Source organism: Salmo trutta, chromosome 32, assembly GCF_901001165.1.
Source record: "Salmo trutta chromosome 32, fSalTru1.1, whole genome shotgun sequence".
NCBI lineage: Eukaryota > Metazoa > Chordata > Actinopteri > Salmoniformes > Salmonidae > Salmo > Salmo trutta.
Window position 1 is genome coordinate 21,516,617 of NC_042988.1, and position 26,504 is coordinate 21,543,120.

The 26,504-nt window shown below is 43.8% G+C and overlaps 3 protein-coding genes and 2 long non-coding RNA genes across 10 annotated transcripts; 3 read left to right on the top strand and 2 right to left on the bottom strand.

The window, feature by feature from the left end:
* Nucleotides 1-79: 79 nt before the first annotated feature.
* Nucleotides 80-16,984, bottom strand: LOC115171402 (RecQ helicase-like 5). Of its 4 annotated transcripts, XM_029728180.1 has the most exons (18): nucleotides 16,801-16,984; nucleotides 16,421-16,542; nucleotides 15,744-16,265; nucleotides 14,763-14,859; nucleotides 14,325-14,599; nucleotides 14,077-14,159; nucleotides 4,952-5,173; nucleotides 4,566-4,668; nucleotides 4,010-4,046; nucleotides 3,849-3,907; nucleotides 3,067-3,140; nucleotides 2,859-2,964; nucleotides 2,554-2,730; nucleotides 1,670-2,316; nucleotides 1,534-1,579; nucleotides 1,189-1,413; nucleotides 1,016-1,088; nucleotides 80-938 (listed from the first exon to the last, which is right to left on the bottom strand). In XM_029728180.1, exons 1-18 carry the CDS (start codon nucleotides 16,892-16,894, stop codon nucleotides 814-816), a joined length of 3,087 nt encoding a protein of 1,028 aa, XP_029584040.1. In that variant the 5' UTR covers nucleotides 16,895-16,984; the 3' UTR covers nucleotides 80-813. The 4 variants fall into 4 exon arrangements, with proteins under 4 accessions (XP_029584040.1, XP_029584043.1, XP_029584042.1 ...); XM_029728183.1 differs by lacking the exon at nucleotides 16,421-16,542 and having other exon boundaries at nucleotides 16,801-16,880; XM_029728182.1 differs by lacking the exon at nucleotides 80-938 and having other exon boundaries at nucleotides 1,016-1,112.
* LOC115171407 (uncharacterized) lies at nucleotides 7,928-13,551 on the top strand. Its single transcript, XR_003871183.1, has 3 exons — nucleotides 7,928-8,695; nucleotides 11,994-12,183; nucleotides 12,312-13,551. It is a non-coding gene; the product is annotated as an uncharacterized LOC115171407 (long non-coding RNA).
* On the top strand, nucleotides 9,484-11,172 carry LOC115171408 (uncharacterized). The gene is made up of 2 exons (XR_003871184.1): nucleotides 9,484-9,564; nucleotides 9,633-11,172. It is a non-coding gene; the product is annotated as an uncharacterized LOC115171408 (long non-coding RNA).
* LOC115171406 (nucleoplasmin) lies at nucleotides 16,566-18,422 on the top strand. 2 transcript variants are annotated; one of them, XM_029728194.1, is made up of 6 exons: nucleotides 16,566-16,759; nucleotides 17,375-17,493; nucleotides 17,596-17,678; nucleotides 17,823-18,033; nucleotides 18,193-18,246; nucleotides 18,354-18,422. In XM_029728194.1, exons 2-6 carry the CDS (start codon nucleotides 17,442-17,444, stop codon nucleotides 18,371-18,373), a joined length of 420 nt encoding a protein of 139 aa, XP_029584054.1. In that variant the 5' UTR covers nucleotides 16,566-16,759; nucleotides 17,375-17,441; the 3' UTR covers nucleotides 18,374-18,422. The 2 variants fall into 2 exon arrangements, with proteins under 2 accessions (XP_029584054.1, XP_029584055.1); XM_029728195.1 differs by lacking the exon at nucleotides 16,566-16,759 and adding an exon at nucleotides 16,988-17,260.
* Nucleotides 18,420-22,651, bottom strand: LOC115171404 (butyrophilin subfamily 1 member A1). Of its 2 annotated transcripts, none has more exons than XM_029728187.1 (7): nucleotides 22,513-22,651; nucleotides 21,004-21,084; nucleotides 20,227-20,325; nucleotides 20,005-20,106; nucleotides 19,621-19,893; nucleotides 19,424-19,502; nucleotides 18,420-19,318 (listed from the first exon to the last, which is right to left on the bottom strand). In XM_029728187.1, the coding sequence occupies exons 2-7, from the start codon at nucleotides 21,061-21,063 to the stop codon at nucleotides 18,732-18,734; spliced, it is 1,200 nt and encodes a 399-aa protein (XP_029584047.1). In that variant the 5' UTR covers nucleotides 21,064-21,084; nucleotides 22,513-22,651; the 3' UTR covers nucleotides 18,420-18,731. The 2 variants fall into 2 exon arrangements, with proteins under 2 accessions (XP_029584047.1, XP_029584046.1); XM_029728186.1 differs by having other exon boundaries at nucleotides 19,621-19,896.
* Nucleotides 22,652-26,504: the final 3,853 nt, after the last annotated feature.

Genomic DNA, 26,504 nt, shown 5'->3' on the forward strand with positions numbered 1-26,504 from the left:
ATGCTGCTCCATAAAACAGTCTTTCCACTTGATCTAATTGTATAGAGCCCATGACCCATTTAGTACCAGCCACTAGACATTCAGTGTTAGAGATTTTATTGTAAACAGGTCTCACATGGAGCAACAGTGTGTGATGGCTGGGTTTTTTGGATACATTTCTGTGATGGCTGGGAGTTTTTCCCCCATTGGTGCATCAAGTGCTCTTTGGATTCCATCATGTTTGAAATTACTGACTGATAACCATAAGGACAAGAGAAAAAAACAAATTAATATTTTTTGGGATTCCTAACATAAACAAAAGTTCTCATTGAGAATCTCATGAAAACAACTACTAACTAACAAACTAACAATGAAAAATACATTAAATTACAGCTCTAAAATCAATCAAGGTTAGAGTGTGGTTGTTACACATCCAGCTGGCTGTCCTCTTTAGTCAGGCAGAATGACAGACCAGGTAGCAGCAGGGTTTGGCCTGGTATAACCATAGCATCCATGTCCTAGTCACATGGTGCTAACATCAAACAAAAAGCCACCTCTGTTCAGTGTTGAGCAGGGATGACTAATTGTTCCCCAGCAGCACCAGCAGACATACTGTATACAGTACATGTTTTATGGCCGCCATTACAGCGGCTCTACACGCCACGACAGCATGAGCCTGGAGTTCACACAGCATAGCAGCATATCATCTCTGTAACGGCTCAGTATCTTGGCCTGGGAGAGATGTGAGGGAGGGAATCAGTTGGAGAGCGAGAGAGAGAAAGAGAGGATGAAGGGATCAGACCCCCAGGTTGTTATCCTCCTCCACCTTTCCGTTCATAGTCCGGCCTCAGAGGTCTCAGTGCTGTGTGGTCCCGTCAGGTGCTTCCAATCTGCTTCACTCTCACAGCGCTTCACACCGCTGAAGAACTTCTTTATCAGATTCTTGGCCTGCATTTTCACTGTGGACACAAAGATAGTTCCTTATTAGAAAAGGCAGCTTGCGCTAGTGCGCACACACAATGTTTGTCTTCCTCACCTTGACCTCTTCCCCTACTCCTCCCCTCTGCTAGTAGATGAGACAAGTAGCGGGCAAATGACTTGAACAGCTCCTACAACAAGGAAGATTTGGAATACTACGATTTGAAAAAGTGACAAATGAAGAACCAAATATCTTCAACCCAGCTTATGCCCCTTCCCTCTCTCCCTCACCTTGGTGGCAAACTTGCCCTGAGTATAGAAGGGGTCTAGACAGCGCACCACGATGTCAGCCACCTCCTTCAGAGACACAGGCTTGGGGGCTTTGCTTGGGCTCCCTGGCTCCAGTACAGTCTCCTGGACTTTGGGGTTAAAGGTGACCTTCTTCCTGCTGTCCTGTAGGGGGCAGCTGCACTTGGCTGGGGGGAGGGCCTGCCTCTCTTCACTGTCCTCACATAGCTGACACGCACACAGAGAACATGTGGTAGTAGATGTTAACAATGTCATCATTACATACTGTTAAAAAAACATGGACGACACAATAATACTGTTGTGGCAATATAATATTGATCTCCATACCCTTTGTTTTCGCAACGATTTAGCCTTGTTTTCATGTGCATTTTGCCTGTGAAGAAGACAAAGGAGTTTAGCGAGAGAGGCGCATAACGGAATAAACCAGTCAAAGACTATCTACAACTTCCGAGGGACATCTTACACTATGATAGAGTCCAAGTCCAGTTTAGCTTCCTCTTTAACCTCCTCATCATCATTATCCAAGTTGTTGATTTCTGTGGGGATGGTGTCCATAGGGATAGTTTCAATGGGGATGGTTTCCGTGGGGATGATTTCCATGGGACTAGTGTCCATAGGGGTGGTATCCATGGAGACAGTAGCAGGTGTGATTTCCTGAGTGGGTGGTATTGAAAAGGCCTGAGATGACACATCATTGGTTCTTATCTCCACCTCTTGACTGTTTTCAATCGGTTTCTTCCCAAAGTACTGGGTAATGTTGCGGGAGTTCTTAGCAGCCTCCGCTAGCTTCTGCTTCTTGCTCAGGGCCTTGCCTCCTGTCTTGGTGGGACTGTTCAGGAAGGCAGAGACTGCACTGGCTTTAGCTCTGATGGAGGAGCTGATGGTTGGTGCTGTATCTCCAGTATTTGTCTCCTTCCTCTTCCCCCTTTCATTCTCACCGGCTGACTCTCCAGACCCAGCCATGCAGTCAGGGCCCCCGCTCCCTGTCCCCCTGTTGGCCCCTGGACCTGTAGTGGAGCCCTCACAGTTAGAGGCCCTCAGCAGCTCACTGGCAGTCTGGAAGGGGTTGGAGGAGCCCCTCAGACCTGCTCCTATTCTCTTCCGCTTTAGCTGGTGGAGAGAAGGAGACACAGAAGGAAGGATGCTTAGTTACTAATAGAACCCAGTATGAGGCTGACTCACAATAACACTGACTGCATCCTGTTACTAAATGGGCTGAGACAGTCTCAATGTATTAGCCAGTAGATACATATTTAGTCATTACTGCTGCTTATAAAGGAGCACTACAGTATTTTCTAAAGCAAAGTAAAAGCAGAGTCCTCTGTGTGCTGTGGTGTTGGGCCTTACTGAGTAGATCTGTGAGGCGGGGGTGAAGCCCTGCTGCTCCTCAGTTAAGGAGGAAGAGGAGGAGGTTGCTTCGTCTTTGGATTCGGTCTTTATCTCTGTGGATTCCCCAGAGCCGCTGGTCCCTTCTCCTCTTCCTCCTCCTGCAGAGGCAGCCCCTCCCTTCTTCATCTCTGATACCTTTAGGAACAAGAGATAAGTTAGATGAGTGAAAGAATAACTTAAAAATAATATCTTCCATAGGAATCGATACATAAAGTGACTTTAGAGTTGTACAATAAACCAGACAGTAGTCAGGAGCCACTTACTCTCTTCAGGACGGCTGCTTTGTACAGGTTGGAAGACTTGGTGATCTTGAAGACCTCATGTTCAATATCCACTGCCAAGGAGAGTGTGTCAGAGCTGGGTGAGGGGCTGGGGGAAAAAGGGAAAGAAAGAAATCCAAGTGTCAGTTCAGTTGTCCCAGTGGCATCAGTGACTTGGCATTAGGTGCCTGTGGTTAGTAGTGACGGGTACCTGTGTGTGTCTGCTGCTGCCACCTGGTGGTTGTTCAGAGCCTCCTGTAGCAGGGCCACACAGTGCTCCCGAGCCTAGAATTCATGCACACATTTGGCACACTCTCGTCGTTTTAAAGGCAAGTGAAGATGTATTCATTTGATTTCATCCTCTATTCAAAAGGAATGTGCCATACTACCTGTGTCAGTAGCAGCTCCAGAATAAAATCAACATTTAACATACATTTATTTTCACTTTTAAAAATACAAATGGGACTAAATATTTTCCTTGAACATTATTCTTGTAATACATGTATGAACCACACAGTGGTAGTACAATCCCCTCTGTTCCCTCAATCTGCAAACACAGATGCTCAGTTTATTTATTATTTTTATTATCACCAAGTCAGTTAAGAACAAATTCTTATTTTCTATGACGGCCTAGGAACAACTGCCTTGTTCAGGAGCAGAACGACAGATTTGTACCTTGTCAGCTCGGGGATTCGAACTTGCAACCTTTCGGTTACTAGCCCAACGCTCTAACCACTAGTGCTCTGTGCATTTGATCACATATTGAGAGTGGGACCCTGGATAAGCCAGCATCTTGTTGGGTAAAGGATTTAAAGCAGAATTTAATTATGGATAAATAAATAGTTTCTAACAAGCTCATGATGGTCATGATGGTGGAGACGCTGAATACACAAGGACATGTGCATTAAACATCAAAAACATGCAAATGTACATATTGCTTTGCACGTACATGAGCATGCGCGTGTGTGAAACGTTTCCATAGTAGAGCTGTACCTTGACAGTGAGCCTGGGGATTTTCTGGCTGCTGGCCTCCCTGAGTGGGCAGTTATCATCTGTAGAGACACACAATATCCAAACCCATTCAGTCACATAACAGTATTATTAGTCAGTCACTTTGCTTGTCTACACTGATATTACAACAATAGAGAACCCACCTGGGGGGATAAATGAATCTTTGTGACCCTCAGACACCTACAGAGGAAAGAGAAGAAAACAAAGGGAAATAAGACACCCCCTCACACTTTTATTGTCAGTTAGAGCAGAGAACCTACAGAGGGCCCCTCAAATTCCTCAATCCAGCACTAGACCGCAGCCTCTCTCACCTAGTTGCTAGTGTTTCAGTGTTCCGAGCCCCGTGCTGTTGCTGGCAGCATCTCAAACCAACAGTCTCAAAATAATGGCTCAACTCAACACGTCTTTTGTTTGTCAGGATTAATAGTATGGATTTGAATAGCCCTGTTGTGCTGATTTGACTCCACATATGGGAAAGATTTACCACATGGTGCCTTACAGGGGCCCCTAGCCCCATAGCCTCCTTGCCTGGCTGACTGGCTGGCCACAGCTGGAACACAGATGTGGAGAGAGGGAGCTGCTACAGTGTATGAAGGTTTGTTTACTGAAGCAATGGAATGCTTATGAGTCAGATGTTGTGTATAACAGTAGGGCCGTCCATGTACAGCATGTACACAGTACATGAATGTGAGGTTTCACCTTGCGCAGGTTCATTTGTTTCTTGAAGAGATCTCCAAACTCCTTCCTCCGATGCTCGGAGCCATCATCATCACCACCGCTCTCCCAGCCCTCCTCATCATGCCTGAGGAGATGACATCACCACAGACCTCAGCATTCCTACTGTACTATCTATGAGTGACAGCTAGAAAACACATTTTAAAATCAACAATACATTTGAAAATAATCCTAATCCAACCAAATACTGCAACCAAAACATGACTAGCCTGTCAGAAGGAAAGACCCCCCATCTTGCCCTGTTAGCAACTAAAAACTACAACAAATGTTAGCCTGGATGCCAGTCTGTTTCTGCTTTAACCAACAGAGTTAGACTGGCCTCCAGGCTACTAGACCGTTGCATTTCTGACCTCTCAAAGCCGTAGCCCTTCCTCCCCCCGGCGTAGAGGTCACGGTCAAACCCAAACGGGCCCCTGGGCTGTGTGCTCCGAGCTGCTCCAGTCTTGGTGCACAAAGTGGCCCCCTTCTCCAACTGGGCCCGCACAGCCTTGGGGTCACGACAGTAGTCACAGGCCCCAGCACAGTCCGGCTTCTGGTCCCCAAAGAACTTGGAAATGGTGGCATGGCGGCACCTGAGAGAGCCCAGAAATACGGGTGTGAGAGAGACAAACATATTGCACAGACATGCTAGAGGTCAAACCCCTAGGAGGCCTTACATTCACAGAGTAGCTCAGTGGAGCCCACAGTGTCTCAAAATGCTCAGAGCCAAGATATTGTGCATGCCTCATTAAGACTCACAATACAGAAAAGTGCACATGACACAGTATGATATCAGAAAGGTAGCTAATGCTGCTGATAGGAGGAATTATACAATGATTGTGTCATGGAGAAATGGCGAAGAGGATCGTCATTGATCAATAGCTACCACTGTGTAACAGATTCCCCATTACTGTCTATGATCGATGTGTGTGTGTGTGTGTGTGTGTGTGTGTGTGTGTGTGTGTGTGTGTGTGTGTGTGTGTGTGTGTGTGTGTGTGTGTGTGTGTGTGCATAATGTGTGATCAAACAAGGTCACACTCAACTGGCCATCATGTGGCCAAATAAGGCTTTGACCCGACTCGCTATCACCAGATGTTAATCCCACTTGAGCAGAGAGGGGTCGTTCCATTTGATTTGAATGCCTTTTTGACCACACCCCTTTTGATTTGAACAAAACTTACCATACATATTTGCCCATGATAGAAGTGGTCAGAAAGTGACATTTTGGCAGTGATGGAAAAAGTACCCAATTGTCATACTTGAGTAAAAGTAAAAGATACCTTAATAGAAAATGACTCAAGTAAAAGTCACCCAGTAAAATACTACTTGAGTAAAAGCATTTGGTTTTAAATATACTTAATTATCAAAAGTAAATACAATTGCTAAAATATACTTAAGTATCAAAAGTAAAAATTATCTTAAATTCCTTAGATTAAGCAAACCAGACAGCACAATTATCATTTTTTTTTTTACATTTACGGATAGCCAGGGACATGCTCCAACGCTCAGACAAAATTTACAAACTAAGCATTTGTGTTTCGTGAGTCCACCAGATCAGAGGCAGTAGGGATGACCAGGGATGTTCTCTTGATTAATGCGTGAATTGGACAATTTTCCTGTCCTGCTAAGCATTCAAAATGTAAGGAGTACTTTCGGGTGTCAGAGAAAATGTAAAGATTAAAAAGTACATCATTTTCTTTAGGAATGTAGTGAAGAAAAAGTTGTTGAAAATATAAAATAGTAAAGTAAAGTACAGATACCAAAGAAAAAAAAACTACTTAAGTAGTACTTTAAAGTATTTTTACTTAAGTACTTTACACCACTGCTTTTTGAAACCTGAATGCCAAAACATTTAGGCGATATAGGTGCTCAAGTTGATTTATTTTGCATACCCCACCATAACATGAGACATCAATGTCTTAAATCACTGGAAAAGATAAACAATTGAGTTTGATATCATTTAAAAACATACAAAAAGGGTTGTCAAACTATTTGATCATTTCTTCCCAAAACATTTTTTACCTTTGATGTCAATAATCTAAAAATGTGCAAACTCAACAACAAAAACTAATTTTCCCGTATGTTGTAGCGTAGACCCTATTTTCATCATCAGGTTTTTGTGTTGTGCCTGCCATCGGTTGAGACACAGCATACTCTTGAATACAGGGTGGTTGTCATGTTTGGGCTGATAAATTTACTAAAATGTGACTCAAATAAAAATGTCAACTTTTAAATGGTACCACAGAGATGGTTGAGGTCCACACATCAGAGAATGTTGACTTGAATGGGAATATCAGTTTGTTTAAATAACACTGTCAATCTTCCATAGGAAACCTATTGAAATCAAAGAAATATAGATTATAGAATAGACATTAAATTGTGGGTGGACCAGCAGCCATCTTTATGGTAGTAATTGGAAGTAAACATTTTAATTACATTTAAAATGTCAATGGTGTATCAGCTTAATTGCAGGGGTCTGAAGAAATAGGTCCATTCTATGAATTATATTTCTATGACTGAAATGACACCCACCCTGTATTCAAGAGCATGTTGTCTCAACCGAAAGAATTGATCAAATATTTTGACAACCCTTTTTGTAAGCTTTTAAATGATTTAAAACTGAACTGTTAATCTTTTCCAGTGATGAAGACATGGATGTCTCATGGAATTGTGGGGTATGCAAAACTGGTCCACTTTGAGCAATGGGTCAACTTTGAGCTAGAATGTTTTGGCATTCAGGTCCAAAAAAAAAGACACTTTCTGACCACTTCTACCATGGGCAAATATGTATGGAAGTTTCATTCAAATCAAAAGGGATGCGGTCAAACAGTTATTGAAATCAAATGCAGGGACTCTGCAGGAGTGTGAAGTGTATCTCCAGTAAAAGAACACCAGTTTAACAATACGTCTGTGAACTGGATGCGGTTTCTGCTCACTCAGACACACCACTCCCTTCTATTCTGACAAACTGGAATGAGGAGAAAAAGGGGCTGTGGAATGACTCCTGTGTGAATAACGTGAAACAGACACGAGGTTCTTTAAAATAACTGCTTCTCTACAGTCTAGTCTGAATAGCAAACCAAAATGATCTACTTTAACGAGACTTGTAGGTGAGTGAGATTGGCCATTACTGTTCTAAATTACTTTTAAATAGATTTCAACATCTGAATGTCTAATCAATCTTTAGAGTATGGCTGTTCCGCTTCTTTGTATAACAGCTTGCTCTTTCACTCAATACACAATATTATGTCATGTATACACACACACACACACACACACACACACACACACACACACACACACACACACACACACACACACACAGAGAGAGAGAGAGAGATCCACTCAGTCGTACACACATTCATACAGGCTAGTGTCTCGGAGGAATACTAGTCAAGCCACCTCCATAACACACAAAGCAAGACTACCTCGGATGGAAACCCAGTCTCCACAGTTTTCAAAGAGGGGTGAAAGAGGCAGTCTCACCAAGGGAGGAGGGGAGAGAGAGAGAGACAGACAGGCAGAGAGAGGATTGAGAGAGGATTGAGACAGAGAGCGAGAAAGAGACAGAGCTCATGAAGCAACAGAGTCTTTCCAGAGGAGGAGTGAAGGAAAGATAATGACCCACAGCAGAAGGAGGAGATGAACTAGCCTATATTAATACAACAGGCAGAGAGCACAAAAACACAGCACGAGTCCTTTGTAAGTGGAGATGAACAGTGTTGCTATTGCACAACCGCTGCCTTTTCCACTGGCACCAAGAGACGACAACAGCTACTACTAACTGGGAGAGAAGCAAGAATAAAAGGAGAGAGTAAGAGTGGAGCGAGAGACAGTGGAAAGCAAACCAATGACAGCTGGAGAAAGCTCACTTCCAGCCCGATTTGTTTCCTTTCTGAAACCCAGAACAGACTGTACAGAGGACAGCAGTGCAGCGGATGGGCTTTCGGTCATCTCTTGGCTTCGATGCTAATCGCTACTTGAGGACTTATCTCTGCTAACCCTAATCCTGACAAAACCGCTGGGTCGAGGAGACGAGGTCACCACCTCTGTCTCACTGCTGGCTCCAATTCACCCAGCAACACACAGGGAACTCGCTCTCCACACTCACTCAGGTAGGTGTTGGTTCTTGTGTTACATCACTAACTGATTCGCTTCGTTAGACAAGCACAGTTTAGCACCTTTATTTACTACCCATACAGTTCAGGTGAGTGTATGCTGGTTGTGAGTGTGTACACGCGGCCTATATACATGCAAATACAGGCCAGAATAACAGTGTTAGCATACTTTATAGCCTAACCAAAAGAATGTGAAGAGTGTAATTTAGCTGTGATCAGTGTATTCCAGCTGTGTATTAATAGGGAGGCTATTTACATGTGAACACAGTGTGGACCAGAGTTGGAACAGCTCTAGAAGGAGAGCTCTCTTCCTGTATGTCATTATCATAATGACATTTCTAACAGCTGAATATTTAGCTACACTTTACTACTGTGGGAAGACTTGCTCCCATACCCCCCGGCCGAGCCATGAAACCTGAGACTGGTGAAAGCCCAGTCTGACTGGGATCTATCACTACACCAGCTGGTGGGAGTCTACCTGGGAGAGAGACAGAGCAGCTGTGGAAACGGAACTAAAGTAAAAACTATTGTCAGCGAAATTCATACAAAATACATGGGACAGAACACATTCCACCACGATGGACTTGGGCAGGTCCAGCAACACAACAGGAACAGAAACTATTTAAAGGGACACAGACAGCAGGACAAAGAGACTGAGCCAACAGTCTGGTATCTGTTTTACATGCCACACCTATAGTCAATAAAGCATTTTACTGTCAAATTAATTGAAGCACTATTCTATTTTTCTAAAGACTTCCCCTTTAATAGAATCAATACATTCAAATCTATCCTAATCCAAGTCAATCTAGTGTTGTGATGAAGAGAACAGACATGTAATGTAATCAAGTAGCCTACAGTGTGATGAGGTTGGGAGAGGAGAAGTAACACTGTGGCGTAGCTGCATAGCTACAGAGAAGATAAAGAGTGTGATGAGGTTGGGAGAGGAGAAGTAACACTGTGGCGTAGCTGCATAGCTACAGAGAAGATAAAGAGAGTGATGAGGTTGGGAGAGGAGAAGTAACACTGTGGCGTAGCTGCATAGCTACAGAGAAGATAAAGAGAGTGATGAGGTTGGGAGAGGAGAAGTAACACTGTGGCGTAGCTACATAGCTACAGAGAAGAAGATAAAGAGAGTGATGAGGTTGGGAGAGGAGAAGTAACACTGTGGCGTAGCTACATAGCTACAGAGAAGAAGATAAAGAGAGTGATGAGGTTGGAGAGGAGAAGTAACACTGTGGCGTAGCTGCATAGCTACAGAGAAGATAAAGAGAGTGATGAGGTTGGGAGAGGAGAAGTAACACTGTGGCGTAGCTACATAGCTACAGAGAAGAAGATAAAGAGAGTGATGAGGTTGGGAGAGGAGAAGTAACACTGTGGCGTAGTTACATAGCTACAGAGAAGAAGATAAAGAGAGTGATGAGGTTGGGAGAGGAGAAGTAACACTGTGGCGTAGCTACATAGCTACAGAGAAGATAAAGAGAGTGATGAGGTTGGGAGAGGAGAAGTAACACTGTGGCGTAGCTACATAGCTACAGAGAAGAAGATAAAGAGAGTGATGAGGTTGGGAGAGGAGAAGTAACACTGTGGCGTAGCTGCATAGCTACAGAGAAGAATATAAAGAGAGTGATGAGGTTGGGAGAGGAGAAGTAACACTGTGGCGTAGCTGCATAGCTACAGAGAAGATAAAGAGAGTGATGAGGTTGGGAGAGGAGAAGTAACACTGTGGCGTAGCTGCATAGCTACAGAGAAGATAAAGAGAGTGATGAGGTTGGGAGAGGAGATGTAACACTGTGGCGTAGCTGCATAGCTACAGAGAAGAAGATAAAGAGAGTGATGAGGTTGGGAGAGGAGAAGTAACACTGTGGCGTAGCTGCATAGCTACAGAGAAGAAGATAAAGAGAGTGATGAGGTTGGGAGAGGAGAAGTAACACTGTGGCGTAGCTGCATAGCTACAGAGAAGATAAAGAGAGTGATGAGGTTGGGAGAGGAGAAGTAACACTGTGGCGTAGCTGCATAGCTACAGAGAAGAAGATAAAGAGAGTGATGAGGTTGGGAGAGGAGAAGTAACACTGTGGCGTAGCTACATAGCTACAGAGAAGATAAAGAGAGTGATGAGGTTGGGAGAGGAGAAGTAACACTGTGGCGTAGCTACATAGCTACAGAGAAGATAAAGAGAGTGATGAGGTTGGGAGAGGAGAAGTAACACTGTGGCGTAGCTGCATAGCTACAGAGAAGATAAAGAGAGTGATGAGGTTGGGAGAGGAGAAGTAACACTGTGGCGTAGCTACATAGCTACAGAGAAGAAGATAAAGAGAGTGATGAGGTTGGGAGAGGAGAAGTAACACTGTGGCGTAGCTACATAGCTACAGAGAAGATAAAGAGAGTGATGAGGTTGGGAGAGGAGAAGTAACACTGTGGCGTAGCTGCATAGCTACAGAGAAGAAGATAAAGAGAGTGATGAGGTTGGGAGAGGAGAAGTAACACTGTGGCGTAGCTACATAGCTACAGAGAAGAAGATAAAGAGAGTGTGATGAGGAGGAGAACTGTGGAGTGATGATCATGAGATAATTCATATGAGCAGGATCCTGTCTTGGCATCAATTGTCACACCCAACTGCTATTTACAGTTTATAGGAACATACTTTCCCATAGCAACAGCAACATATGGCCTACTCATATGTACATAAAGAATAGACAGAAACTTAGACAGAATATATTTTAACACACAACAAGGCAAACATTGGTGTCTGCCCTTGAAATAACATAGATAAAAGTCCTCCCTTTATACAGTCAGCCAGTGGGACCCTCCTCTCAGTCTCATGACTGTTGTGATAACTGTGGTGTCAGTCCACAGCCATGCTGCTGGGAGAGCCCTAGAATTACTCTAGTAAGCCTGGAACAGACACAATCCCACTGGCCCAGAAAAACTAAATCCTTTACACACCAACATATTACCAGATTATAACACACTTTCTAGATCCTCCTCTTTCTTATAGGAGGAGCTGGAATCAGTTGATTTCACTCTGTCCTACCTACTCATCAGAAACACATGCACTAGCAGCTAGCCTATATATATATTCAAGGATGAACACAATGGTTTGTCAACATTCCATTGGTGTCAGGTCATCTACATAGTTAGACAGTAACATACAGCATCTCTGACTTCTAGACTCACAGTCCATTATGGGTGAAGAATAAGGAATGAAACAAATGCCTAGATTCTAATAATTCTAACAATATATTGTAATAATAATCCATTATTAATTAATAATCCATCTTTCATCCCTTTATTTCAGCAAAGTGGTCACATCACCCAACCTGCACCCAGATACTACAGAGTTGCACCCACCCTCAGTGTGAGTGACATGATGGATGCCAGGGAGGAGATGCTGACCCTGCTACAGAAGCTCTGGGCCAAACTGCAGGATCTCCCCACCGCCAGCCCTCTGGAGATGGGGGCCTTCGCTGTCCTCGTCATCTTTATCGGTAAGCTACACCTCTCATATACATATATTATATATGATTTCACACTGTCTGGACATAGCCTAGACATAATTCAAATATGTAGGCTTGCTACTATAAAAAGGTGTTGTCAATCGTGTGTTCTTTCCTAGTGGTCTTCCTGCTCATGCTGCTGATGACCTGTTTGACGTGCTGCTGCTGTCACAGGACCAGAACCAAGGGGCCACATAGTCAGCTAACCTGAGCCAATCCCCACTTCCCCCAATAATGAGGAGACATTATAAACAGGCACTCTATGGCCCTCTAAACCCCAGCAGAATGAGGACCCATGCAGAGTGGTGTGAAATGAAAACCCTCTGTCACCACTGTATCACCAGGAGACATTCTGGAGAGGCACTCTATGGGCCTCTTAACCCCGGAGGAATGAGGAGGTTCCGTGGGGAGGGTGTGTAGCCCATCTATAAAGGAGCCCGGCCCTTGAACAACACACCTCCATAGAAAACACATACAGAGCCTCCCTGAGAAGCAGCCAAACAAGCCTGGCTTCCAGGCTTTCAGGAGTATCAACATTCCATGGGGCATCCCTGGGCTCTGCTGGCTAATAAAGCAGTCTTTGACGTGACAGATGGACAAGACTAGACCTCTAGGACGGCTTCAACTGAGCCACACAACACAAGTACACAAGGAACACAGGAGCATGGAATCACACACACACACACACACACACGCGCATCAAGTAATACAAACAACTATACATGTAACAAAAAGATCCCAACAGAATCACAGGAGATTGCTTGGGGAGATGAATGTCTGTCAGTTCTAGGCTGTATGAGTGTCAACTCAACCTCTGCCACTGGCTCAGACTCTAAGAAAGAGCCCTCTGCAGATCCCATCAACAACTCATTTAAATGGAGGCATCTTGCCAAACCCGTTGTGTGAGTGTTGCCATTTGTCTTCTATCTAAAGGACTTCCTTTGCTTTATTGCCTTGTTCAAGTGCTAGATGGATCTAGGAAACTCAGAAATGTCCGACTTGCTAACTGGTTGAACGCGGCACGTGTATAACTACAACCAGTTAGCAAGTCAAAAAAAGTTTGTTTCCTAGTTCCGACTAGCACATGAACACAGCATTTTCTCATTCCTCAGGGGATTCAGAGGACCATGCCTGCCCTCTGCTGTACAAACATGGAACTGAGGCAGTGAGGAAGCCTTGTAATATGCTTCACAGTTATACACAAAAACAGAAAGAGTAATGCTGTCATTTCCATATAGTTGTTGCATAGGTTAAAAAGGGCATCTCTTCCTTCTGAAAAAGCATTTTCTTAGCCTGCCTAAAATAGTGCAATACGCTTTTGTATCTCTCTTGCATGAAATAAAACAAAAATGCAGATGATTGTGGTGAGTTATATCAGTGGTTCCCAAACGGTGCCCCCCCCACACACACACACACACACACGCTCTTGAACATTTAAATAATAGAATGCACAAGTTGCAATTTCAAAATGATGTAGTGCATCATCAGTTTCTCAGTCATTGAGACCTTAGAGAGCCATTTATAACTTGTCAGAAATGTCCAGATCCACTAGCCTGTTGATTTTTTTGTAATGTTTGAGTCACTCAAATATCACATGACAAAACATAGAATTGCAAGAAAATTTCTTTTAAAACTGCAAAAGTTTCTCCGCACACCATGACAAAATGTGTAGATTTGCAGGAAATATTATAAGCTTTTAAACCTGCAAAATCTTCTCTGCTCCAACAAGAGCGGTGTGTCATGCCCGGTGTGCTTGTGCCCACAGAGCGGTGTGCTTGTGCCCACAGAAATAGCCATGTCGCGCGAGCGCAGGGATGTTCCCCAATGCTGGAAGGGGGGCCTGAGTGAAAAGGTTTGGGAACCCCTGTGTTATAGAACACTCACCCCTCTTGCTCACAGAATGACACCATGGCCTCGAAGTCTGTGATGGAAGCCTTGTCCTGATCTTTCTCGGAGCCACGCTTTGCCTGCAGAGAAGTTACACAATCATTCGCTCAAAGTTAAATAAACAAACATAAAAATATTTGAATACTGTACACACCAATTGCAATCCCCATGCATTTACAGCACCATCATATTGCTATTCTACTAACAAGCCTGTGAGGCAGGTTGACAGTGTAGTTAGACGTAACCTGTTTGCGAGCCACCTCCTTGCGGATGAGGAAGTTCAACTGCTCCCTGTCCTTGGGGGAGTAGTATGTCCTGCAGGAAGAGGGCAGCCCATCTCGCCCCGCACGCCCAGATTCCTGGTAGTAACTGGCTAGTGACTTGGCAAGGTTCCAGTGGGCCACAAACCTGACATTAGATTTGTCCACCCCCATGCCAAAGCTGATAGTGGCCACAATGACAAGCACCTTACCCTGCATCCAATCAGTCTGAGCCTCTGTGCGATCTCCTGCCTTCAACCCTACACAAGCAGGAGTTAAAGGTCAAGAGTAATGCCGCCCACTTTATGTCTCGTCTCACCATCAATAAAATAATCTGCTTGATTCTTGTCTTTATTAAAACTTTAACATTGCCATTTACTATCCTACCCCACAATGTTTGTAAGCCCTTGAGGAATGTCTCACCTGCATGGTAAGGCTTGGCCAGGACTCCCAGCTTAGTCAGTTGGTAAGCCACCGTCTCACAGCCTTCTCTGGTCCGACAGTACACAATTCCACAACCCTGAAGAAAGACATACAGATACATATCCCAAGCTAAGTACCATGCACTGATTATAAGGCTGGATGACATATTGAATTAATGTTTTAGCGCAATATTCCAAATGCCTGTATCGCAACAATCACTTTTTGTATTTTTATTTTATGACCGTTTATGTCTGCTTTTTCTCATATATTTTTGGTCTCCTTTGCACCTTCCCATTCTCTCTCACACACAGACACACAGACACACAGACACACAGACACACAGACACACAGACACACACACACACACACAGACACACAGACACACACAGACACACACACTTCCTCCCTGATAAGTGGTTTCAACTCGCTACTTGCATTTAAGGTTTGTTCCAACAGAATCGGTCATAGGGACACCGAAAGACATTGCTCTGATTACACCATCCATGATTTTACTGTAATAGAGGAGAAGTTAGCCTTTCAACTCCTCAAATTGCATGCAGAGCAGACACTACTAAAACCAGATAATCAATGAATACTGATTCTGGTCAATTTATGTTCAGTTTGTTGCAAAACGGGCATTTTCAGCCAGATCAGTGAATATTGCAAAAAAGCAGGTTAAACTATTTTGATAAAATAATTACATTATTAGTGGGTTTTATGGTTGTGGAAGGCTTATATTTACCCTAGGTATAATTTCACAAGCCCTGAATTCATTAGATTATTGCTGACTGTTTGAAATGCGGTGTATTTGACCTTTAAATCTAGATATATATCGTGAATCACCCATAATAAAAAAAATACTTGTGATTTTTAGGACATATCGCCCAGCCCTACCTGATTACACCATCCATTAGATATAGGGTACAGTAGGAAGAGATACTGCATATAAGAGAGCGTCAGAGGGGAATCTAGTCCACCAACCTGTCCTTTGGGGCCTTCCCCCAGGGTCAGGGCCTCTCTGATGAAGGCATGCAGGTGCTTGTAGGGGTCCTCCAGTAGCTCCCTGTACACCACCTCATAATGCAGGTTACTGCGAAACACAGGTGTTGCAAAGGACAGCGGTGATCGCAGCCTCAGGGACTTTGCTATGTCCTCCTGCACCTTCTGGGTTGCCGTGGCCGTCAGCGCCACGCAGGATACCCCGGGCAGACGGGCACGCAGACTGCCCAGTTTGAGGTAGTCTGGTCTGAAGTCATGCCCCCACTGGGAGACACAGTGAGCCTCGTCCACAGCCAGGTAGGACAGGAGGCTCCGGGAGAGCAGGCCTGTAAGGCAGGGCTGGAAGGCAGGGGAGGCCACCATCTCTGGGGTGATGTAAAGCAGCTTCAACCTGGGGCTCTCACTCTCCAAATCGGCCAGGATCAGACGGCGCTCCCCTGCAGGGAGCTTGGAGTTGATGGAGCATGCAGGAATGTTCAGGTCCCTTAGGTGGTCCACTTGGTCCTGTTATGGTGGATACAGAGAAAGGGATCATCATTGAAGAAACCTAAATACACAGATTGCTATGCAGTTAAGGATAGCTCAGTCTATATCAGAATCAATCACGTAATCAGGACAAATTACACAACAGAAGAAAATACTAAAGAAGAGAGACTGACCTGGATGAGAGCGATAAGAGGGGATATGACCAAGGTAATACCCTTAGCCAACACTGCAGGAAGCTGGTAGCAGAGGGACTTCCCTGCCCCGGTGGGCATGCACACAAAAACATCCCTGTCACCTGCACACAACAGCGGCAGTAATTTACAATATTCCATCGACAGTCCGATTTGGGCAACGGCATTACTCAGATATGTTTAATGACAATAACTGATCATGCTAGCTAGTAGTAGGTAACAGTCAATGAACTGGTTGAAGAATTGGCTAATTAGCTACTTAGCTAGTTAGATAGCCCGCGGCTGGCTAAGATTAGCTAAAACTAGAAGAGCCGTTCCTAGGTAAGTTATTGTAAGTCCAACATGTCTATTGTGGTCCTCACCTTTAACAACTGCTTTAACAACGTCCTCCTGCTTCTGGGATCGGAACTTATCGAACCCAAAATGGGTTTTTAACGCCTTTTTAATGGAAGTCATCTCTTATCCAGAAAAACGTCCAACTTGACAACAAACTTCATTCTCTCGTCGTCGCGTAGCGATGACATCATGCCAGTCTGCGCATAATAAAGAAAGTCATATTTTAACTAGTGAATATTTTATCTACGGTTCTCTTTTAAATATACATTTTATTTAATGTCAAATGACCGAAACAGATTTGTTTATGTTTTGTGCAAAAAACATCAAACACACACAACTCTGATTGGATTCATCATCCATGGGTACACGTCTTTGTTTTCCTGGCCAATGAGAGTCGAATGCGCTGTGATTAGCACCTGATTAGCACAACCCAGGCCAGGACAGATTTTAATGCTAGATTTTTTTGTTGTTGTCTCGATCGGTGAGGTGAGTCTCCGTTTACGTTTGAGTTCTGGTTGAATTTGGTGACCTCCATAGACCACTTTATCAACACCCAAACCAAAAACACTGACACAATCAAAAACCCTTATTTATTATCAGTAAAGCAGAGAGAGAAGAGGCATAGGATTGCAGAATATTAAAAGGAGGATAAATCCACTTCATCTCCATGGATCTCTCCCTTTCACCCTCTGTTTCTGACACTGTCTGTGTGCTCTGGGGTATGTACTGAGGTTAATGCCACATTGACATGGTTTGAAATTGGTGACCTAGATGCACAACAATGTATTGTAAACCCATGGTCTCCTCTCTCCTCTGACTAGGCTGTGAGCTGAATGACACCCAGAGAAAGGCAGTGTTTGAAATAGCAGAGGATTTGTTGGAGCATCAGTTCTTTATCCGAACGGTCAGTCTGTTCAAGTCTTTAGTCCATCTCCAGCCCTCTCCACACACCCCATTAGCAGAGATCACTTTGACTTAGTCAGTGACATAAAAATAAACATAGTCCAATGACAGCCCAACCCCTAATCTCTGCTCCCCTTGTGTATAGATGTGTCTGAGTGCAGGGGCCAGTAAGGAGATGCATGTAGTGGAGGTACAGGACAGAGTTGGGGAATACTGCAAGCCAGTGCCCATTGCCACTCTTCACCCTATGTGCCAACCTATGGTCAGTTTCAGTGGGTTTGAGCTCATGCCACCTGTCATCTTCAACCTTCGCTCTGGGCAGGGCCCCCTCTTCATTTCTGGACAGCATTTGACATGTAAGTAATTGAGATAGGAGAAAATGATGTTATTGTCTAGAGAATGGCATAAAAATAAATATTAATCAGAAACTATTTGTATGTCAATTCTGGGACTAAGTTCTTTATTTGGCTTCAAGTTCAATTCAAATGATACCTGGTATTTTTGTGCTGTCATAGTGGTCTATGAGGAGGAGGAGGAGAAGGAGGTCTTCTCATCAACACCCCCACTTGGTAAGTAAACATCTAGAACTTCTAAGCTTCATAACAGGATTACCTATTTTGATCCCTTATGACATTGTACAGTTCAGTATGAAATAGTTATTGTGTTTTTATTTCAGATCACAGTGGTCTTCAATAACATGATCAAAATTGAAGGACTTCAATAAAACACAGCACAAAAAGTAGAACCTTTGAGTTTCGTATATTTATTCATCACGGAAAGTGCATTGTTATTGCAGGATTAATATTTCACAATAGATTACAATAATACTACGGTATTCTTTCAAATGTATGAAAATACAGAGCATGTGAGCGCATAGCATAACTCAAGTAAGGAAGAGGCAGAAAGAATCACATAAAAGCAGCAGCATCAGTGGTCACATAGCTATCCAATATCATGATGGTCTAGTTCTTTACAGTAACGAAGGTTCTGATTACTCTACAGGAGTGGTGAGAGGGTAACCATAGGGTGGAGGGATGGTGTTAAGAGGGAAAGTTCAGCCCCACAGGCACAGGGAGGGACAGAGGCAAAAGGCCTTGCTCCCAGGGGACTTGATCACCAGGTCCTTAATGATCTCCGTCGTACCGAACAGAGGGAACAGCTTCTCGTTGAAGCTCTCATTGTAGGTGTAGATGTGGGAGCGGCTGTCTACGTCGTAGAAGGACAGCTGGCCCTGGTCGTAGTCCAGGTAGACGGCCACCTTGCGGGGAATGAGACCAGGCGGCAGGGCAGTGAAGGGCACAGTCAGGGCCTTGAGCTCTGTGCCCCTTTCCAGGCGCAGGGTCAGGTAGCCCGTGTCTGTGTTCAGGGACTTGAAGCCCTTCCTCAGGGCTGACTCCTTGGCCACACCCAGCCGAAAGTCCCGCTCCCCCACCTCCACCTCCCAGTAGTGGCGGCCAGAGTTGAAACCCTCCACCCCTGTGGCGCACCACCAGCCATCGAAGCGCTGGTGGTAGTTTGGCACATCCTTTCTCTCGAAACCGCAGCGCATCTTCTTCTCGTCGTTGGAGATCAGCAGGTCAGGGTTGGCCGTGTCCAGGTCAAGGGAAATCTCCACTGCTGCATTAGAGATCCAGTCCCATACTGGAATATACATAACATATTAGTAACAAATATTAGTCAAATAAACAATACGTTCTGTGAACATCACATCTGGCTCTGTCAATGCCTGTCCAAGGCATCACATACCTGAGTGAGGAATGTAGCGGGCAGCACCTATCTTCTGGGTCCTCTGCTTCCATATGAGCCACTGTTGAGGGATGGCTTCCTGCAAACACAAAGATGGAGAGGGAGAAAAGCGGCTTTGGTAAATATCAGAGCTGTTAACATGAATATACATTCATTTATTTTAAAGGGGGACAATTGATATTTAAGGAGGACCCCACCTTGTCCAGGCCCTGTGTCAGTAAGACCCACATGAGCAGTTCCATGGCTGTCAGGAGGTTGGGCATGTGGTGACTCCTCCATGCGGCCTGGAGGTCCTCCAGAACTTGAGCCACAGCCTCCCCAGGCCACACACTTTGCTCAGGTTGGGCTCTCAGGTCCTTGGTCCAGTTGATGATGGTCCTCTTAGCGTTCTCCATGTCATTCTCACTGAACAGGTCCTGCTCCCTCAACTCGCTCTCCTCTGGCCAGCCATCCGACTGCATGGGCCTCTTCTGCTGACAACAGGTGAAGACTCATTCAACACGTGTTTGGAGAAAGTCACCTGCAAGCTATAAAGTATACATTAATAGCTGTTACAGTATATTGGCTCCTGCTCTCCATACCTTGCTCTCCAGCAGAGACGCCCACTCCAGGATGAAGGCCCTGCAAAGAGGAGTGGGCCAGATGTCCTCTAGTTTCCAGATGTTCCCCAGCACCTCAGACCTCTGCAGAGAGGGCATAGACAAGTGGGTGATTTAGTAGACTTGTTTATCCTCCAAACTAGGCCTGACAATGGATACTTGAATAATGGATGTTACAAAAGGTGTGTATATATTTCAGTGTACCTGGCACACTCGATTGAGATCTCTAGCCAGCTCCACTATAAACAGCTGATTCTCTTCCAGTGGCTCTCTCTTCTCATTCTTCGCTCTCTTGCGAGATTCCTGACAGACAAAAAAAAGAGTGAAAAGAGTTAGCCATAGAACACATAGAAAGTAGCAATGAAATATAAATATTAGGAAAAGAGGAAAGGAAACGGATTTAGGACAGAAATTTGTGTTTTACTAGTGCTTTAGAAAGTAATAAGGTCAACCCAGAAAAGGACCCACTTGGCCTTATCAAAATGCACACCATGCTCTTCTCCTGTCAGCAGGAAAGAAAGAGATCTCCTCTCTCCCATAACCCCCCTGACAGCATCTATTATCTACCCAACAATACCCTCATTTACTTGTTCAGACAATCAAATTAAACTAAATCAAATCAACAGTCCGTGCAGGTTACTTGGCCCTTCACTGCTGCTGTCTCATCTGCCAGCAGTAATCTGTTTTCCTTGGGGTTTTCCATACCACTCACACACATGTCAACTTTGATTTGATTTGTTTTAAATATAAATCAATAGGTTTTAATTGTTTCTGTAGTTTGATTTAATTACCTATCTACTTGAGTAAGCATGTGACTGGTGACGCTACCATGACAACCCCTACACAGCCGTTTCAAGGTCACTTTCCTTTATGATAAAATCTCTGACCGTAGCAAAAAAGATTTTAACAAAAAAACATGTAAATGGGGTTTTTGTTATTTGGAGGATTTTTAATGCATGACAAGAGTTTGACCTACTGTACCTTAAGCTTGACTGTGATGCTCTTGACCGGCTCGACTATAAAGTGGAAACACTGCATCATCTTGGAAACTGTGCTGAGAGTCTACAAAGAAAAAGACAGATAAAATAGCATTATAAAAGTACCTTGACAGACAGGGAACCTCTACAGAATATACACTACCCGTGTAAGGATTTCAGATTGACAGGTGCTACTGCTGAACTAAAACCACACCACTGATCTGATTCAGTGGTAGCAGGACCACCTACATTCTCTAAGGGGGCTCAAATGGTTTGAAATCTAAAACTACCCCTGCCCTACTTTCATTAGAAATGTGTCAGCTGTTCTGCCCTATATTCTGTCCCGAGTCAAGTTAAAAGGAATAACGCAGCTCCACTGTTAAGATTGCTTTAAATCGTTAATCATAGGGCAGAGGACAGGCAACACATGGCTAATCGTACTGGACCAAATCATAACAGCAACACCTCTGTGGTCATCATAACATGAAGAATACCTCCCCTTTGGAATGTTTATTGATACTCTGACCTAGTTATTGTGTGGATGTTATTCAAGTCATATCATTGTGAGGTAAGCAGGGGGTCCTACCCACTTATAGAGCCTGGGGCATCAACTGATCAGTAACTTGGTTAGGATCAGTGATGAGTCAGAGCAGGGGTTACTTGGCCCTCTGTAATGTGACTGGCCCTGCATGCTCTTTGCTGCTGTCTCATCTGCCAGCAGTAATGTGTTTGGCCTTTGTTTTTCCATAACACAGACACACACCTTGTGGGCTAAGCCAGTAAGTCTGCTGTCAGCAGCAGGGTAAATGTGGCACGTGAGTTAGGTCAGTGTGCCACTGAAGCCCTTAGCAGATTACCTAGGAGGACTTCCAAACAGGGTTTAAGGTCCTGATACAGCCAAGCACAAATAGATAGAGGATGGCAAGCACAATATAGACCAAATAATAATGACTGGCGCGAAATAATAATATTGCTAAATGAAATGCATATTCATCAGCACACATTGTGGAGAGCAAAACAAGGTGGCATTTGTTATAAAATTCATGGTAAACTCATGTCAACCTTTAGTAATAGAATACAAATAAATACAATGGAAGGAAATGGAATACAATGCAACAAAAATGTGAGTAGGCAAATTAAATCATGAAAACAAAAACAGGAAACATTGTTCAGGTATTCAGAGTAGGCCTATGTGTATTGCATCTTTTGTTTGATTGACAGTGACCCAGTTACAGACCAGTCAAGACACACGCAGTCTGCGCACAAAGTAATGAGCAGGGTCGGTGACTTTGCGGCACTGCCAGAGAGCTTGATCCTATATATCCTTGGTTGACATTGCAACATGTCGAATTTTACACTATGCATGATGATTAATTTATTTTTGCGACACTAAACAATGCCATGCTGTTATGTGACGTCTGTGGACTTTCATGCAATCGAAATTAATGTATTATATTTTATGGAAAATTTGACACAATCATGCAGTTGAGTCGTACAAAGTTGTTAGACATACCTGTCACAATGTTGTAATGTAAGCCGATTGGTGTCTTCTATACACAGGAGTAATTCTACTGGAGAACAAGTTGACTTTATGCTGCAGTATGACTGACCTTGTTTACATACAAGATTTTCCTAGGAACGAAGATGGTTCGGCTCTCTCCGTTTTCTGAATCCGAAGGCAGACAAACAGCGCCGCCATGATTGTTGTGGAACGGCGGGCTGTCTAGCTTCCGCCTATCCTTTCTTTGGATTGGTGGATACATAGCATTATTGTAATCCCGTTTTGAATATTCGATGAGGTTTGTTGACGTCAACCGCCTGTATTCAATGGAGAGAGATACAATGCTACTAGCCTAATTTCATGAATATGCATGACCATTTCGAGACAACACTGATATAAAGTGTTTTTTCTCAAAGTTGGCTGGATGTTATCCTTGTCCAACTTATGTCAGTAGAGGAGAATGAAGGTGTCTGTAATATAATAAACGTGGTAAAAACAAATGTAGACTTTTAATAAATGCATTTCTATAACTTCCAAAATATTTTTACTCCCTTGGGGAAGTGCCAAGATGGAGGCAAGGTGGCATCAAAACAGCCAAATCAAATGTATTTGTCACATACACATGGTTAGCAGGTGTTAATGCAAGCGTAACGAAATGCGTGTGCTTCTAGTTCCGACCATGCAGTAATATCTAACAAGTAATCTACCAATTCACAACAACTACCTTGTACACACAAGTGTAAAGGAATGAATACGAATATGTACATATAAATATATAAATGAGTGATGGCCGAACGGCATAGGCAAGATGCAGTAGATGGTATGGAGTGCAGTATATACATATGAGATGAGTATTGTAGGGTATGAGTGTGTAGAGTCCTGTGAGTGTGCATAGAGACAGAGCAAAAAAATATATGTAGTCTGTGTAGCCATTCTGTTAGCTATTTAGCATTCTTAAGGCTTGGAGATACAAACTGTTCAGGAGTCTATTGTTGTCTTGATGCACCGATACTGCTTGCCGTGCGGAAGCAGAGAGAATAGTCCATGGCTTGGGTGGCTGGAGTCTTTAACAATTTTCTTGGCTTTCCTATCACACCACCTGATATAGAGGTCCTAGATGACAGGGAGCTCAGCCCCAGTGATGTACTGGGCTGTCCGCAACACCCTCTGTAGTGATATGCGATCAAGGGGGTGCTGTTGCCATACCAAGCTGTGATGGAGCCAGTCAAGATGTTCTCAATGGTGCAACTGAAGAACATTTTGAGGATTTGATGGCCCATGCCAAACCTTTTCAACTTCCTGAGGGGGAAGAGGCACTGTCGCTCCTGTGAGCGTGTAAGTGGACCAGTGACAGTGCATGTCAGAGAAAAAAACAGGCCATGAGGTCATAGGAATGTCCGCAGAGCCCCGAGACAGGAGTGTGTCAAGACACAGATTTAGGGAAGGGTACCAAAAACATTATGCAGCATTGAAGGTCCCCAAGAACACAGTGGCCTCCATCATTCTTAAATGGAAGAAGTTTGGAACCACCAAGACTCTTCCTAGTGCTGGCCACACAGCCAAACTGAGCAATCGGGGGAGACGGGCCTTGGTCAGGGAGGTGACCAAGAACCCGATGGTCACTCTGACAGAGCTTCAGAGTTCCTCTGTAGAGATTTCAGAACCTTCCAGAAGGAGAGCCATCTCTGCAGCACTCCACCAATCAAGCCTTTATGGTAGAGTGGCCAGGCAGAAGCCACTCCTAAGTAAAGCAACATGACAGCCCGCTTGGAGTTTGCCAAAAGGCACCTAAAGACTCTCAGACCATGAGAAACAAGATTCTCTGATCTGATGAAACCAAGATTGAACTCTTTGGCCTGAATGCCAAGCATCACATCTGGAGGAAAACTGGCACCATCCCTACGGTGAAGCATGGTGATGGTGGCAGCATCATGCTGTGGGAATGTTTTTCAGCGGTAGGGACTGGGAGACTAGTCGGGATCGAGGCAAAGATAAACAGAGAAAAGTACAGAGAGATCCTTGATGAAAACCTGCTCCAGAGTGTTCAGGACCTCAGACTGGGGCGAAGGTTCACCTTCCAACAGGACAACGACCCTAAGCACACAGCCAAGACAACGCTGGAGTGGCTTCGGGACAAGTCTCTTAATGTCCTTGAGTGGCCCAGCCAGAGCCCGGACTTGAACCTGATCGAACATCTCTGGAGAGACCTGAAAATAGCTGTGCAGTAACGCTCCCCATCCAACTTGACAGAGCTTGAGAGGATCTGCAGAGAAGAATGGGAGAAACTCCCTAAATACAGGTGTACCAAGCTTGTAGCGTCATACCAAAGAAGACTCAATGCTGTAATCGCTGCCAAAGGTGCTTCAACAAAGTGCTGAGTAAAGAGTCTGAATACTTTCAAAACATTTCTAAAACCTGTTTTTGTTTTGTCATTGTGGGGTATTGTGTGTAGATTGATGAGGGGAAAAAAACAATTTAATCAATTTTTGAATAAGGCTGTAACGTAACAAAATTTAGAAAAAGGCAAGGGGTTCAAATACTTTCCGTGTGTGTGTGTGTGTGTGTGTGTGTGTGTGTGTGTGTGTGTACAATATAAATGATATGAAATGCATATCCATAACCATGGTAGCAATTGAAAGGGAACAGCTTGGAGATGATGGGGAAATTATTAGATCAAAGGTGAGGACGCAACAGTTCACCTGACACAAGACTGAATCCAAACATTACACTGTTTATTTTCTGTGCATTTTACATTTACTGGACTTTTTGAAGCATTTCTTGATAACAAAATCTAAAACTACTCTGGATACATTCTGTAACATGATAAGACTATTCCTGGAGAATATGGGGTAGGTGTAACATAAGACCCCCAAAAATTACAAGGGTCTGAGTGAGTAGGTTCGAGAGGACTAACTGTTCTCTCCAAGTGGCCACACACCTCTCCAAAGTGTGCACAGTTCCTAAGCATTTTCAATGCACTTTTATGAGTCAAAGAAGAGTCTTCAACTATAAGGATTTTTTTAGCTCTCCTAGCTGTGCTGTTGAGGAACTAGAGCAAGCACACTTGTAGTTGTTTCGTTTGGAACACAACGCTGCATTCCTGCCATCACACAATTACTGTTGTTTACGCAATCCAAAAACGGTCCATTATAAATCGCAATCTGGGTCAGGTGGGCATGGTTTTAAAGCTTGTTCTATTGCCAACACGACTAGCTAAGTTATAAAATAACATCTTACAGTGTTAGGCTTTCACAAGGAGAAACGGATTGTAATCTTGGTGCGCACAGAAAAAAGTCATACGTGCATTCAGGTGTGTGTACTGCGGCGAATATTCTTCCCAATAAACAAATCGTCTCATTCTGTTTAAAAAAAACCCAGGGTGTGATGCCATGTCATGTTGTAACTGTACATCAAACATAGTGATCATAAACGTTGACACTTTATATGACATGAGATTTATGATTTGTAAATGTGAAGTTCACATTTGGACTCATGGATGTTTGTGTTGCTCGTATGACATCAAAGCTGTATTTATTATATTCCTCAACATCTCATCTTTCAGAATACATTGATTCATTTTAATTTACAGCATTTCCCTCACTCAGACAACAAAATATTTGCAAAAGTTGCCCAATTACTGGGAGTGATTGAGGAAACTTCTGTCACGCGTGGTGCTGAAGTTCAGAACGGCTGTCAGTCTAAACCCATACAGCCCTGTGAGGTTCAGAGCCAGAGCTCTGACGTCATGTATAGCATGTTACTGTACAGTAACTGCATTCCAATTTAGCGCCCAAATCTGTCATTTTCAATCCATATACAGGTACGAGTGTAAAGGGCTAGGAAGATTGGGACGTTTATTGAAGAAAAAATCCACTGCTATTTGCTTTCATTCATTGAAATCTGAAGGGTTATCAGAAAGGAATTGTAAATTTAACAAAGCCTGTCTTTCAATATAGCATGTGCTAATCCCCTAAATGCCAAATCTGTATGCTTAATTAGCTGTT